Raw genomic sequence first — 15,311 nt, forward strand, 5'->3', positions numbered from 1 at the left:
GAATCTGAAACAGGTTCCAGGCCAGAGCCCAACACAGCGCTTGAACTCACCAAGTGTGAGATCATGACCTAAGCCGAAGTTGGACGCTCAACCGACTGAGCCACCCAGGCGCCCCTTAAAGCTTTACTTTAAAGACTGTCTTGGGTTTTCAAGGTCAGTGTGTGGAAGTTCGATTGTAATTTTCATTCTGCTACATTGTTTATGTCGCAGAGTGATAGGATGGACAGGACAGGGGCCTTGACCTCGGTGACCTTGGTGAGGAGGTAGAGACAGAAGCAGGTATAAAGCTCTGCAGTGGTACCAAGAAAGGGTCAGAGAGGGCATCTGAGGGATGGTAAGGCCCACATAGGGCTTAGAAAGACGACAGAAGAGAGTCACTTGACCCAGAGAAGTGGAGGGTTGGGAGGGCCTCTGTGAAAAGGGGAAGAACAGGGCCAGGATTTGAAGTCAGCGCAAGCACAGTGCACTCAGACATCAAGGTTCAGTGTTACTGTGCCGGGGGAGAGCGTGAAAGGGCGGTGAGTAAAGCTGGAGGGGGCTGCAGAAGGGTCCCTCAGGTGTCCTGCCCAGGAGGACAGGCAGAGAGAACCCAGGGATTGGCTTGCATTTGGTGAGGGCACTCCTCCTGGGCATGGGGGGAACCAAAGGGAGGGAGCAATAACCCCTTTGGGGAGAAAGTCAAATGCTGTGATTATGTCAGGACTTGGCTGTGCAGTGAATGTAACACAGAGGCTCTGTCCCTAAGTGTGCTGGGTCAAGCTCCTAGCGACCCATTCCTAAACAAACTTTATCTTAACAACTTGGTTTCTATCAGAGACGTCAGACCATCTATAAGGCACTGATTATTTCCTAAGTGGGAAGTGGAAATATGATGTAAGAATCCCTAAGACATTCAGTGGGGTAGGAAGCCTAGGGAGGTTTGAGTATGTTCGGAACCGTGCTGGCCTATTTATGACAGGTGGAGGAGTGAAGGCCAGGATACTGGGGATGAGCCGTGCATCCTGTGTGGCTGGCATTAGGGTGGGGGAGGGTGTGCCCTGTGGAACCCTCCTTCACATGGCGGGGGGCAGTGAAAAATTCTGGAACTTTTCTAAAGTGTGTTTGTTTACTTTGAGAGAGAGATCAGGGGTGGGGCAGAGAGAAAGAGAGAATCTCAAGCAGGCTCTACTCTACTCGCATGGAGCTTAACGTGGGGCTCGAACTCACGAATGTCAAGATCATGACCTGAGCTGAAATCAGTAATTGGGCACTTAACTGACTGAGCCACCCAGGTGCCCCGAAATTCTGGAACACCTATGTGCGTGTGTGTGTGTGTATGCACTTCTTTTTCATCCTTTACAGTGTGCATGTACATACATAGAGAGCGCATGCTCAGGACTTTTTTTTTTTTAATGTTTATTTATTTTTGAGAGAGACAGCAAGCACAGGGGAGGGACAGAGAGAGGGAGACACAGAATCCGAAGCAGGCTCCAGGCTCCGAGCTGTCAGCACAGAGCCCGATGCACGGCTCGAACTCGTGAACCGTGAGATTGTCACCTGAGCTGAAGTTGGATGCTTAACCGACTGAGCCACCCAGGCGCCCCAACTCTTTTGTCCTCTTAACAAAACATGGGGTGTCTGAGAATGTTAACATGGGAGAAGATCAAAGGGAGGCCGTTTCCTGCAGAGGTGCTCAGATTGTAGGGCAACTGGCATCACTTGGAGCCCTTGTTAAAACCCAGTGGCTGTGCCCCACCCCAGAGTTTCTGATGTGAAGCCCTCATTGGGCCTTAGGCATTTCAGACAAGTCCCCACATGATGCTCCTGCCACTGCTTGGGGACACACTTCGTGTAGCTCTGTTCTAAACAACCATTTGTCCTGCGCACCTATGGAGAGTCCCCATGGACGAGTGTTTCTCTCATCCGGGCTTTAAAATTTTTTTTTTCTTTTTTTACATTTATTTTATTTTTGAGAGACAGAGACCGAGCACAAGGCAGGGGCAGAGAGAGAGGGAGACACAAAATCTGAAGCAGGCTCTGGGCTCTGAGCTGATAGCACACAGCCCAACATGGGCCTGGAACCCATGAACTGCGAGATCATGACCTGAGCTGAAGTCAGACAGATGGAAGCTTAACTGATTGAGCCACCCAGGTGCCCCTTATCCGGGCTTTTAAAACAGAATAGTAGTTTCTTGAGATGATCATTGAATCAATCGTTTTGGATTTCAAGTTTTTCTCACCAGTTTGGGAGAATTTAATAGATCACCCTGTGCTTTGCAGGCTGTGATGCTGCCCTACCTGGAAGGGACAGAAGGAACTCAATGTCCTCTCCAGACCAAAAAAACATATTTCACACTTTCTTCTTGCAAGATGTAGAAATTAATAGAAAAGTATAGAAACGTATTCTGTGAATACGCTTGTGGCTGGTTTTAAACATGTGTATAGTTTTAAAAGGCACAAAATATTGGTTCTACTAAGTTTCTGTTCTCACTTAATATCGACATTTTTAACATGTAAATACTCTTTGGAGGACCAGGTGTCCTGTGTAAAGCCCATGCTTTCTTGCCTTTTAACCACTTTGTAAAAAAAAGGAACTTCTTGGGACAAAATTTTTTCCCATGGGAACGTTGGTACGCTTTTATTAGGTAAGTGTGAGGAGGTCAGAATCATTTCAAGTGTTTTACAGCTCAAGTTCGGGACCTGCCAGCCTCGAATGCAGGGAACACAGGGCAGGCTCTAGAAGGTGCTGTCCCTGCAGCCTGGCCTCCGGGAGGGCCCAGAAGAGAGCTAGTGTCGCAGGGAGGTCCAATAAGCAGGTGCTCTCTGTGAGGCCTGTGAAGCCTGCCAGTTACTGGGGTCTGCTCGGCCACCCCAAGTATCCTTTTCCTGTGGGGCAGTTTTCATCCTGTGTAACTGCTTAGGACAGTGACAGACCTGGCTGGCTGCCCAGCGTTCAGGCTTTGGAGCTAGGCTCCTTCAGGTCAGGCAGAAAGCAAGGATCCCCATTCAGTGGCTTCTTGTTTGAAGAATTAAAAACAGAAGAAGATCTCCTAATTTGAACCTTCCAATCCATTTAAACACTGTTCATACTTTTCTTCTTACGAGAGTGATGCATGAAAGAAAAAGTAATGTGTATTCTTGTTTGAAAAGCTTCAAAGGCTACCCAAGGGGAGTCAGATATTTGCTGTCTCCTGGTACTAGGATTGTTGAGGCTCATGGCTGGGAGCAAGGATGCATCTTTCCTCAGTACATTTAAAGTTTTGTTCAGGCGGAGGCAGGCAGCCCGGGTGGTTGGGGAGGGAGGGATTCCTCACGACTGTAGCCCTGATCCAGGGTTTTACCAAGGCGACGAGTCTGTGCAAAGCTGTGCTTGGACGCGGGGAAGGGTACACATGCACTTGGTAGGGGATACGTCAAGTGGGGAGGAATTAAATCCTGTACCCTGGGTTGAGTCGAGGTCTGCCTCATCGGTAGACGAAAGGGCTGGGGACATACCTGTCTGTTTCGTTTATGTTGTACTGCTTTACCAGTTACTTCAAAACTTAGTGGTATAAAATAGCAGCCGTTTTGTATGCTATGTAATAAAGCAGTGGGTCAGGAATTTGAAATGCAGATGTTCTCTGCACAAGTTTTCTGGAAATGCAGAAGTTCTCCGGAACTTCAGTGGGAATGGCTCAAACGGCTGGGGCTGGAGAATCTACTTCCTGGAGGTTTCTTTGCTGCCACATCTTTGCCTCTGAGGATCGGCTCAGCTAGGACTGGCTGTTAGCCCCGGCAGGTGACCTGTCTGCCAGCGGGGTGATCGGGCCTCTTCCACAGCGGCCCAGGGCCCCCAGAGCCGGCGTGCCAGCAAACTTAGCGGAAGGGCACGCTGTTTGCGACCAGCTCCAAGAGCCACATGGCATCACCTCTGCCCTCCCCTGTGCTGGAGAGGATCACAAGTACACCAGATTCAAGGCGGGGACGCACACACCCCACCTCCTGACAGGAGGCGTGTCCAAGAATTTTCGGACAGGTCTTCAGTGCCGCCAGGGAGGCACTGTGTACAAAACACAATGACACCATACAGCTTTGCAGTGAGCACTTGGCACAAAGTGAGTCATAGCCCAGACGAGGCGTTCTGTTGTAGTTAACACGCTCAGAAAACCTTGAGAGGAACAGTAAACAGAGTCACAGAATGCGTGCAGCCGTGTTGATGTACGTCAACGTGGCTGGAACTTCCTCTGCCAGTAAGACTCACTTTCCACAAGCTCCAGGTGCCTGGTATTATACAGGGCTTCTGATTTGAATGCTTCTCTAAATTAGAGTTTCCTTGACCTGAGCAGACGGGGATGGGAACAGCTGCACACTCTGCTGAAATAGGGAGCGTCTTCAGCACTCATGGGCTTGTTGCCCTCCTTAGGACTCCTGACCTCAGTGTCACTCAGTTTTAGTTGGAGCACACGCCACACACAGGGCCGCTGAGGCTGGGGGATTAGCTTGGAGGACAGGACAAGAAAAAAAAATCAAGATGTCTTTTTTCACCAGAGATGGGGGTGACTCTGGGGCCTGGGAATGAGGCCTCACACTTGGAAGTGTTGGGGGAGTGAGGGCTGTCATTGGCCTTGTGACCTTGAGCAAGTCCCATGAGACTCCTCGTGGCTCCTATCTTCAGCTGTGAAATGGAGATAATAGCATGACCTTGTGACTAGAAACAGTGAGCAAGAAAGGCCCGTGGGGGGCCACTGGCGGTGACACTGGCATCGCTGTGCTTCCTGGTCACAGGCCTTGGCCTTGTCACGAGATTCCCCAGGGCTGTGGCCATCACCTGGCTGTATGCAGCAGTCCGTGCCACGTTCTTTTGAACCTCTGACATATGAGTCACAAGCAGGTGTCCTACCTGCACCTCTGGCTGGCGCTGGCCTTCCCAGCTCCAGGCCTCTGTTTCTACTTGCCTAGTAGACATCTTTAGCCTGGATCACTACAGGATGCATCCAAGGGAATATGTGCTAATCCCAGACCATGGTCCCCTCCCCCAGCTGTCTCCTGATAACACCCATTCACCACCCCCACCCTGATACACCGCCTGTCCCCTCCTGTCCTCTCCATTCTAGACCCATCTGTCCCTCACACCCCTACTTCCTGTTAGGCCAGAACACAGCTGCCCTGCATCACACTCTGAGCTGGTCGCCCACTAACCAGAGCCCCGCTGTCTGGGAATGCTAGGAAGGGGAACCAGGGGTGCCCACGTTTGGTTCATTAACAGAAAATCCCCATGGGGAGCTTGTCAGGAAAGCCCTCATGGCCCACGTGACCCTACACCTTCATCTTTCCCTCCCCAGGGTATTTCTGCTAGCATTGCCCCCCTCCCACCCCTCCGAGGGCATCCCCTGCACAGGCCAGTAGATGTCCCTGCCTGTATGCAGCCCGCATCTTCAGAGTTCGGTGACCTCTAGTCCCCTTTCTGCTCCCCAGGACTGGGTCGATGGCAGCCTCTACTTCTCGTAGAGCACAGAACGATAAACTATGCACCGTGAGCCAAATCTAGCCCACCCTTGAGCTGAGAAAGTTTCAACAATTTTTACACGGTTGAAGAAAAGGAAAAAAAAAAAAGGAATCCTATTTCATCACACACGAAATTCACATTTCCGTGTCCTTGAATGAAGTCATGTGGGAGCACAGTCACGCTTTTGTGAATTATCTATGACTCTGCCCACACTACAGTGGCAGAGTTGAGTAGTGGCCTCAGAGATCCTATGGCCCACAAAGCCTGAAATATTTATTCTCTGCCCCTTTACAGAAAAAGTTTGCTGATGACTCCTGCCTTAGAACTGGGATTCCTAATCATTTGGGAGAGCTTTTCCTTCATTCTTTCAGCAAATACTGAGTGAGCGCTGAATATTACGAGGAAGCATCTCAGTTTCCTAGAGAACAGTAGTGAATGAAACAGTCTTTGCTGTCTCGGAGCTTCCATTTTCTGGGCTGGAAACATACAAGCACATATAGATAGATACATTGGGTATATTGTCTGATGATAAGTGCAATGAAGAAAAAGAAAGCAGGTTGAGTATGGGGAGGGAGGAGAGAAGGGGGACACTATTAATAGGCTGGTCAGGAAGACCTCACTGATGAGGTAACTTGAGCCAATACCTAGATGAACTGAAGGAGGCAAGTTAAGGAGGCATTTGGGAGAAGAGTAAGTGCAAAGGCCCTGAGGCAGGAGAAGCAGCCTTGGCATGTTGGAGAAATTACGAGGGACCAGAGTGTTTTGAGCCTGGACTGTATAAGCAGATAGGTGGACAAAGGTGGGGTGTGGCTGTGGCAGGTCACCAGATCCCTTAGGGCCGGGCTTTCTACCTTCCCCAGCGGGCACTTGAAAAAATGCAATGCCCAGGCTCCTCTGCAGAGATTCTGATTCAGGAGGTCTGTAGGGCCTCACAGGCTCTGGGAAGCCAGATTTGATCCCTCGAGACTAGAGAAGACAGACCCTCACTCCACTCTCTCCCTGCCCCCTGCTAATTCTTAACCATTGTTAGGTCTCACAGAACCTTTTCAGTCCAAAGGGCACCATGGATTAGGAGCATTTGCTGCAAGACCTCATACAGTGCTTGGCTTCTAGCAGGGGCTCAATATGTAAATGTTTGCATGTTTAAAAAATGTTTATTTATTTGTTTTGAGAGACAGCGTAGTAAGCAGGGTAGGGGCTGAGAGAGAGGGAGAAAGAAAATTTCAAGCAGGCTCCATGCTGTCAGTTCAGAGCCCAACTTGGGGCTCAATCTCACAAATCGTGAGATCGTGACCTGAACCAAAATCAAGAGTTGGACACTTAGCTGACGGAGCCACCCAGGTGCCCCTAAATGTTTGCATTTTTAAAAAGAGACCTACATTTATGCTGATGACTGTCCTCTCCTACTGCAGTTTGTGGGCATGCCATTTCCTCCCACTGCCCCGTCTTTGAAGGACTGTTTATGATCCAGGTTCCCCATCATTTTGTGGGTGGCTGGCGCTCCACCTTTTCCTGCATGAACGGGGTCAAGCTGTTTCCCCTTGTGGTTCCAGGTGGACCCTACTGCTTCTTGCCAGCTGAGCCTTACCTCCTCCTCTGGTCCTCGCTGACCATCATGTGTATGTTGCCTACAGGTGAAGTTATGCACAGGGTCTTAGCCCTCTGTATCTGCAGGCACCAATTTTGTTGGCTGGCTGGCTGGTGAATGAGCCAGAAAGGATTTTAGCAAACATCGAAGACAGAGGGCAAATCTTGCATGGGTTCTCCGTGTGGTTGTACTGTCCTAACATCACCAAGCTGAGTCGGTGAGCCCCTGGCATGCTGGTTTATAGCATGTCTGGCTGTCCTCGCCTGCCAGCACATGGGGTATACTGTGTGTCATACAGGTTTGTGCCCATTAGCTGGGCCAGAGAGCAGCTTTCCTAATTCATTCTTCTGCCTCTGACTTAGGGCAAAAATACATGTGCTTTCTAGGTGAAAATGGTGATCAGAATGCCCAACAAAACATTGAGAAGCCTATTTCAACCATTGAAAATGTACAGGTGTGAAACAGAAATGGTAGTTTGGTTTGATCCAGTGTTAACAGCAGTACTTAAAACAGGGGAATAGGGTTGCTGGTGCAGAATCCGTGCCTTCACTAAAGTCTGGCATTCAAGAACTCAGAATCTATCCTCATTCTAAAACATTCTAAAACCAGTGCACCTCTGAAATTTCAAACTTTTATTGGGGAGTTTTGAAAGCTTTGTATGTGTGGTTTTGTGTGGACTTTCTAGGATTTTCCCAAGACTTCCTGAAACTCATTCAGGAATTCAGTGGAGACCCACAGATTGCAGATTGATAAATTACATTCTGAAAGTGATACTTGGGGCGCCTGGGTGGCTCGGTCGGTTGGGCGTCTGACTTTGGCTCAGGTCGTGATCTCGCAGCCCGTGAGTTCGAGCCCCGCGTCGGGCTCTGTGCTGACAGCTCGGAGCCTGGAGCCTGTTTCGGATTCTGTGTCTCCCTCTCTCTCTGCCCCTCCCATGTTCATGTTCTGTCTCTCTCTGTCTCAAGAATAAATAAATGTTAAAAAAATAAAAAAATAAATAAAAATAAATAAAAGTGATACCTGATTAATATTTAAGAAACCATGTTAGATTAATAGAGACCACAGAAGCATTGAGTTAGCATTTTAATTTTTTCTTTGGTGGAGAAGACACTCATTTTTAATCATACCCTTAAAAATCACTCAATTTTTTTTGCCCTAAATGAAAATTTCTATGTGATAGATTTTCTTGAACAGGGTTTCCTTGCATAGCATGAAATTTGGATACAGACAGTAAAAGAATCGTGAAACCAGTGTGCCTCAGTTGGCATGCAAAGTATTTTTTGCAATAAAAATTAGAATAAATTAAAATATCTTGAAAGCAGTGTAAGGGAATTTGGTGTTAAGCCATTTGTTAGTGATGGCGAATGATTATCTTTTTTTCCTTTTAAGTTTATTTATTTATTGAGAGAGAGAGAGAGCGCGCGAGAGTACTGGGGGAGGGGCAGAGAGAGAGAATCCCAAGCAGGCTCCAGTCTATTAACACAGAGCCCAACCCTGACTGGATCATGACCTGAGCCGAAATCAGGAGTTGGATGCTCAACCAACTGAGCCACCCAGGTGCCCCATAATTATCTTTTTTAAAAAATACCTTTCTTAATATTGAGTCCTTATATGGTATGTAATTGACTTAATTTAGTTCCATTTAGTCCAAACATCAATAGAATACGGTTATTTGTAATTCTCAGAGATCCTTTTGAGACACTGTAAGGTGGGTCAGATTAACTTAAGCAGGTTGCAGAATTCTAAGAGCAACATTAATTTTTAGCAATGTTTAACTTTTAAACTCCATGCTGTGCAAGGTTCTAGGCCAGTCTACACTGAACACCAGGAACAAGGCTCTGTAATTGTTGGAAATTGCTTGTGTTTTCCCCCCTTGAAATGAGTCTGCAGTAATTCAGGAGCTTTCCCTGCCTGCTGTGTGTGTTTTTTGTCTGAGCTGGGTGCTGAGTCCTTTTTGTTCTTCAAAACAAAGCAGGTGGTGTAGCTGTTGAGAATTTAAAAGGAGACCAAAAACACTTGACATAAAAACATCTTAAAGATTAATTAGTAATAACACTTCTGAAGATAAAAGTACTAAGCGAGGGATAAGTATAATAAAGTGAAAACATTCCTTACCTCCTCCATTCCACTAATTTGGTGGCTGGCTGCATGTGTTTGGTGTTCAGGGAAACCCACCTGTAAACCGCCTATTAAAAAGAGGTGTGTAGTGTGGGTGCTGTGACAACAGGGAGGGTCTCCTCCTGTCCCCTGGAGCAGGGAGGGAGGTTGAAGAAGCTTTCCCAACAACGGAATGCTCAGGTGAGGCGTTCTGGCCAAGGGGACCACCACAGGTGGAGCTGCTTTAGGGAGGGTGGAAGCTGCAAGTGGTGGGCGGGGCTTGGGGGGGTGGGCATGGAGGTCTGATTGGTGAGATGGGGAGATGGGGCTCATGAAACTCCGGGGGGTGAACTGGGAAGTGCAGGCGGTTTTTCCAAGTGCAGGGAGCCCATGGAAGAAGTCTGAGCCACAAGAATAGGTTTGGGCATTAGCCATGATGGCCATTATTATCCCCTCATTAAGGGTGGCAACGATGTGGTCATGAGCATTATTCCTCAGGACAGATCCCAGGGTCCTCACCTGCCACCACGGGAGGAGTGTTTATACAGGACCAGTAGGGAAGGGGAGAGCCCTCAGAGCCCTGGTGTCTGTAGTTCAAGTAGGGAGAAGATGTCTAGGAGAGGGGGCAGCCTTACGTGCTCTGAGGTAGTCAAAGGATGATGGAAGGATTGAGAAATGTCTCTGAGACATTTTAAACCCACTCAAGAAAAGGTTAAAAAGAAACCGAATAAACTAGTAACCATGGAATGATTTGTCAAAGGCGTTATCTATCCTGAAGGCATCTTAAGTTATGGATAATTAATTTCCCCCCTCCTGAGGGTCCACAGCCAGAGAGGGACTGCTTCCTGGCATATTCTGACAAGCAGCAGAATCCTAAAGCCAAAATGAGACGATGTGTTTATTTGAGATACATAGTGGAGAACAGGATCCATGGGGTTTGGCAACTGCTGGTTGGTCCACAATGCTGGGTGTCCAAGCTGACCACTGACCCGGATGTTCCTGGGTCTTCTGGGTGGGGGCCACCTCATGGTAGTGGGGGGGGGGGCACATGAAAGGGGGGCACATGGTGTGGGGGGCAAAGAGTTCAGCAAAGGTTTGGAAATCTTTTCCCTCCTTTTTTAGAAAACAAGGTAGGAAAGAACATAGATGCATGGAAAAATAAACGATTATGTCACCATTTGAACAATATTTTGGCATCTTCAGACCGTCTATTTATTCTACGTGGTTCCTAGTAGTGGAAGTCATACTGCATGTGTATTTTCTCATCTGAAATGGTCATAATTGCATTACCATGTTACAATGTATTTTCATAGTTATATTTTTAATTGAGATATAATTGACATGTAACAGTATTATTTAGTAACATAACAATATATAATGTGTTAGTACATATTACATAATATGTATTTATGTATATATACTATATACAAATACACTATATACACTATATATATATTATATATAAATACCCATAATACATAATATATGTTATGTAGCTCTGGTTACCATCCATTACATCACATACTTACACTGTGTGTATGATGAGAACTTTGAAGATTCACTCTTAGCAACTTTCACTTATGCAATGTTATATTATTAACTGTAGTCACCATGCTCTAAGTGACATCCCCCGGACTTTTTTATTTTGACTACCTTCACCCATTTCACCAATACCTACATGTTCACCTCTGGCAACTGGTAATGTATTCTCTGTATCTATCAACTTTGGTTTCTTGTTTTGTTCTAACATTCCACGTATAAGTGAGATCATGCAGTGTTTGTCTTTGACTTATTTCACTTAGCATAATGCCCTCAGAGTCCATCCATGTTACCTCAAGTGACAGGATTTCCTTTTTTTTTTTTTTTTTGTTTCTTTTTATGGCTGAATAATATTCCACGCATCCAGTGATGGACACTTGAGTTGTGTCTGTGTCCTGGCTATTGTCAGTAATGCTGCAGTGAACCTGAGAATGCGTATCTCTTCCAGTTAGCGTTTCTGTTTCCTTGAGATGAATACCCAGAAATGGAGTTGCTAGATCATATGGTATTTCTATTTTTAATTTTTTGAGGAACCTCTTACTGGTTTCCGTAGTGGCTGCACCACTTTACATTCCCACCAACAGTACGTGATGGTTCCCTTTTCTCCACATGCTTGCCGACACTTATTTTCTTCTCTGTTTGATAAAAGTCACAGTGATATTTAATGGCTTTGCGATTTCATTGAATGGCTGTATCATAATTTATAGAACAGTTCCCCCATTATAGGATATTTTGATATTTCCCTCCCCCCTTTTTAGTATAAATAAAGCCATGATTTGTGAAGGCGACTTTCCTGTGTATAAATGTGTATCCTGAGGATAATACTCAAAAGTAAGATCACATGGTCCAAAGGTAAAAAACATTATTTTTTTTAATGAATAAGGAATGTAGCATGGATTTATTTTAATTTCTCCCATTTCTTGCATTTTTGCCACTTTTAGTTATTTATTGCTGTCTTATGTATTAGTTGCGTCCTCCTTTCGGAGGGGAATGTGCTTTTATGTAATCAGTGAAATGTGATTTTGGGAAGTTAAGTCCTATTCTGTAAATATTTGTTAAACCCTACTACGTACCGGAGGATGACCATAAGAAGGTGCCTCAGAGTAGGTACTAACCTTAATGCCTTTCCCAGCTCACAGAATCACCATCCCTGGGATGGGGAGGGTCTTTGTCTTTGCTCTCTCTCTTTCCCCAGCATGTAAGAGCACCTGGCCCTGAGGAGGTGTTCACCATTTGGGGAGTGACTACATAAGAGCCAAAGAGGAATGCGTAGGGGCGCCTGGGTGGCTCAGTCGGTTGAGCGTCCGACTTCGGCTCAGGTCATGATCTCACGGTGTGTGAGTTCGAGCCCCGCGTCGGGCTCTGTGCTGACAGCTCAGAGCCTGGAGCCTGTTTCAGATTCTGTGTCTCCCTCTGTCTCTGACCCTTCCCCGTTCATGCTCTGTCTCTCTCTGTCTCAAAAATAAAATAAAAATATAAAACAAACAAGCAGGAATGCGTACACAATATTAGAACCACTCATTCATGCAGAAGGTTTCCTTATGAAGTAATCCTCTGTTCCGTGATGTCACATGGGCGCTCGTGGTCTGGTAGTATGTTTCAAAGTCAGCCATGGCAGGACGTCAGTGTTGCAGCTGGGGCTGATTTGTGCACATTTACTGGGCACCAGCTGTGTACACATGATGACCCACCCTCTGGGTGTCTGTGATCAAGGAGGCAGGCCAGCCGACCGGAAACTGGAATATGAGAGAGACGTGGTAAGTGCTGAGAGATGATGGACTTCCAGGTGAGGTTAAGCCATGGCTTCGGCCCGTTATTTAACTTCTCTGGGTTTTGGTTTCATAGAGATTTAAAGAAAGAGGTTGCACCGAGCCCTGGGATCTCTTTCAGGCCTGCAGTTCTTTGATTGTCCTGCCTGGCTTTTCCTCAAACAAAGGTTGAGGACATAGTGTTTATCCAAACACAAGCATAGTTGAACTCCAGACCCCACAAGAGGTATTCCAGAATTAAAGAGAGGCATAGGATCCTTTTTCACTTACGTTTTAGTAGGACTTAATCCTTTAAAAGTGTGCATTTTGTTGTCTTCGTGAGCTGTAATTCAGATTTCTTAGTGTACTTGAAAATACTGGTTAAATATTAAAATTCTATTCGTTGGAATCCTTGAATGTCATGAAGTTAAATATTGACCTATTTTCTTCTTCTTTCCCTTACAGCTGTTTGGGGCAACTTCGTTAACATGAGGTAACTCTTTTTAATAACTTGGATGCTGTTGGTGGGGTTTTGTAGATGCATTTCAGTCATTACATGTCATGGGTTAATTGAAGAATATTTAAAGAACGAAACTGGGTCTTTTTGCTATCCGCACACCTGAGCTTTGTCTTTCTCCTTACGTTCGCGAGGAATACATCTGATTTTGCTACTTACCCATTTTTACTGGTTGGCTCTCTTGCATTGCCCACCTCAGGGTCCCTTCCCACCTTTGGTACGCAGTAAGGGGCTGACCCTAGCTTTTACACTGCTGAAATGTAAGGTGTGTTTCAGGGTGGCTCAAGCAGGCACACAGGGGGCGCGCTTTTCCAAAGCCTTTTGAAAAAGAGGCTGTCTTAGGGAAACCACGGCTGGCCCCTGGCCCTGGGAGCAGACCGTGAAGGCTGAGGTCATCTGTTTACCTCAGGATTAGGCCCAGGGAGGCTTCCGACTGAGTGTGCATTATTTGTTCTTCATGATAAATGCGGGAGGGGCACTCAGAAGAGTAAAATCTTTGTGTTTATGTTCTAAAAAAAAAAAATAATAATAACAGGCGTTCATCATAAAAACAAATTTGGCACTGCTAGTACAGTTTTACGTTTGAAGCAAAACTTGCTCCACTCTCTACTTCTTGGTGGTGAAAATAAAAGAGCCGCAGCCACGGTTGTGGTGCTCGTGGTGAGTTTGGAAGTTGAATGTCCCTGCAGGAGGCCACTAGGGTAAAGGGTTGCTGTGTCCCCACCAGGCTTTTCATATTGAGTAGATTTTGCAAGGCCGGTGGGGCCGCGTTGATCTGATTCCCACCGCTAGGTCATGAGTATCTCCTGACAAAGGCTTCTTTCTGTGTGTGACTAGGAGGGGTGCTCAGATCCCATTTAAAGGAACTCTGTTTTTTCACTTGGAAAAGCTCCATTTTGCATTAAAGCCCCAGGAAAACCCAGCCGAGAGACTTGGACTCCTATAGACACGCTTCCTGCCTCTAATTTATAATCCCACGTTGGGTGTAACATGCAAGTGAGATTATTTTAGTTGAATAGAAATAACCCTTCTGCGGTAGAGGTGAGGGGGTGAGATGAACTTGAGGTTTCCTCTCCTCCGCTGTCTTCTGTTCCTCTGGTGTACCCCCTTCTGGAGGGAACTGGAGCCCGGGACCGATGTTTGGGAAGGGGAGCGGCGAGGTGGTCTGCAGGCGTTGGTGTATGTTGTACTTTGTTCACAAATAAATCTTGAGGTCGCCAAGCCTTTCAGTGGATCTCAGTTTTGTAGCTTTCTACTCAACAGGTCTATGCAGGAAAACGGTGAACTCAAAATCGAGAGCAAGATTGAAGAGGTTAGTTCCTTTCCCGTAATTTGTTTCTGGTTTTTTCGTTATGTTTGTCAATTTCAGCTCCTTCGCTGGTGCTGCTGTCTTTAGTGTGGCAGCTTGCTGCTAATACGTGATTTGGAAAACATCTCCAAAATTGACCCTTATTTAGAGGAGCCTTTCTGTCTCTTATGCTCTGGATGCATCCCTGTGTTAGCGTTTGTCTGTTTTATCAAGGTGTGATGTACTGAATTCCTACTCAGAGGCAAAATGGGTTTAAAAGTTTGTTACGACTTCTCAAGTGACCTTCGAGAATTTCTTAGAGAGGGGGAGGTGTGTACCAGGGGTGCAGGCAAGTGCCAGAGCAGATGTTGAAAGGAAAACCAGCCCAACTCAGATGCTGGGACTCCGGGAACACAGAGGGTTACCACATGCACAGATGGGGGAAGTTACACACCCACCTCTGAGAAAGCTAGCTCCTCTGGTGGATTTATACACCTTCTGTTTGAAAATAATCGCTTATGCTTTTAGTCAAATAATTGTAGATATAGGTATGCTAGTGTGACGTGGGCTGTGGGAGGGGATGGAGAGTCCCTCATTTTGGTTCGAAGCCAAATGTCACAGTCCTGGAGAAGCCCTTGGATTGAGCTCCCTGTGTTAAAACACAGCATTGTGGGTCGGCTCACAGCCTGCCATTCATTCATGTGCTGAGCAGATGACATGGCGATTATGTGCAGAAACAAGAGGTTAAGCTTTTAGGGGAGGGCAACGTTTAGGGGATTCTTTAGTTCCTAAAAAGAACGGGTGGTGGTGATCTGTCTGTTTTTTGTGAGCCTCAACCACTTTGCTCATTAGTAAGGAAAGTAAAAAGTTAATTTTCTGAGAGAGACTTAAGTGTCTCTGGAGTAAGAGTTCCAACATACAGTTTATCATCTCGATTCTTAACATGTGATTCAAGTGATCTAACTTAATTTCAAACTGGAAGTGGATAGTAGAAGAAATTAAAATCTGATTTGTGTTACATCATGTCTGTGTGGAACATCAAAGAGGGATGGTGGAGAACTCTCTTTGCT

At 46.3% G+C, this 15,311-nt stretch overlaps 1 protein-coding gene across 3 annotated transcripts in view; it reads left to right on the forward strand.

The window, feature by feature from the left end:
* UXS1 (UDP-glucuronate decarboxylase 1) overlaps nucleotides 1-15,311 on the forward strand; it is a 95,797-nt gene that overhangs the window by 16,652 nt on the left and 63,834 nt on the right. Inside the window, exons 2-3 of one of the 3 annotated variants that reach the window (XM_027069391.2) lie at nucleotides 12,902-12,929; nucleotides 14,202-14,265. In XM_027069391.2, coding sequence (XP_026925192.1) covers nucleotides 12,902-12,929; nucleotides 14,202-14,265 — 92 coding nt within the window. Of the gene's footprint in view, nucleotides 1-12,901; nucleotides 12,930-14,201; nucleotides 14,266-14,475; nucleotides 14,572-15,311 lie in introns of those variants that run through there. The other 2 variants (XM_027069392.2, XM_053200362.1) reach the window with 2 other exon arrangements.

Source organism: Acinonyx jubatus, chromosome A3 (genome assembly GCF_027475565.1).
Source record: "Acinonyx jubatus isolate Ajub_Pintada_27869175 chromosome A3, VMU_Ajub_asm_v1.0, whole genome shotgun sequence".
In the NCBI taxonomy this organism is placed as follows: Eukaryota; Metazoa; Chordata; class Mammalia; order Carnivora; family Felidae; genus Acinonyx; species Acinonyx jubatus.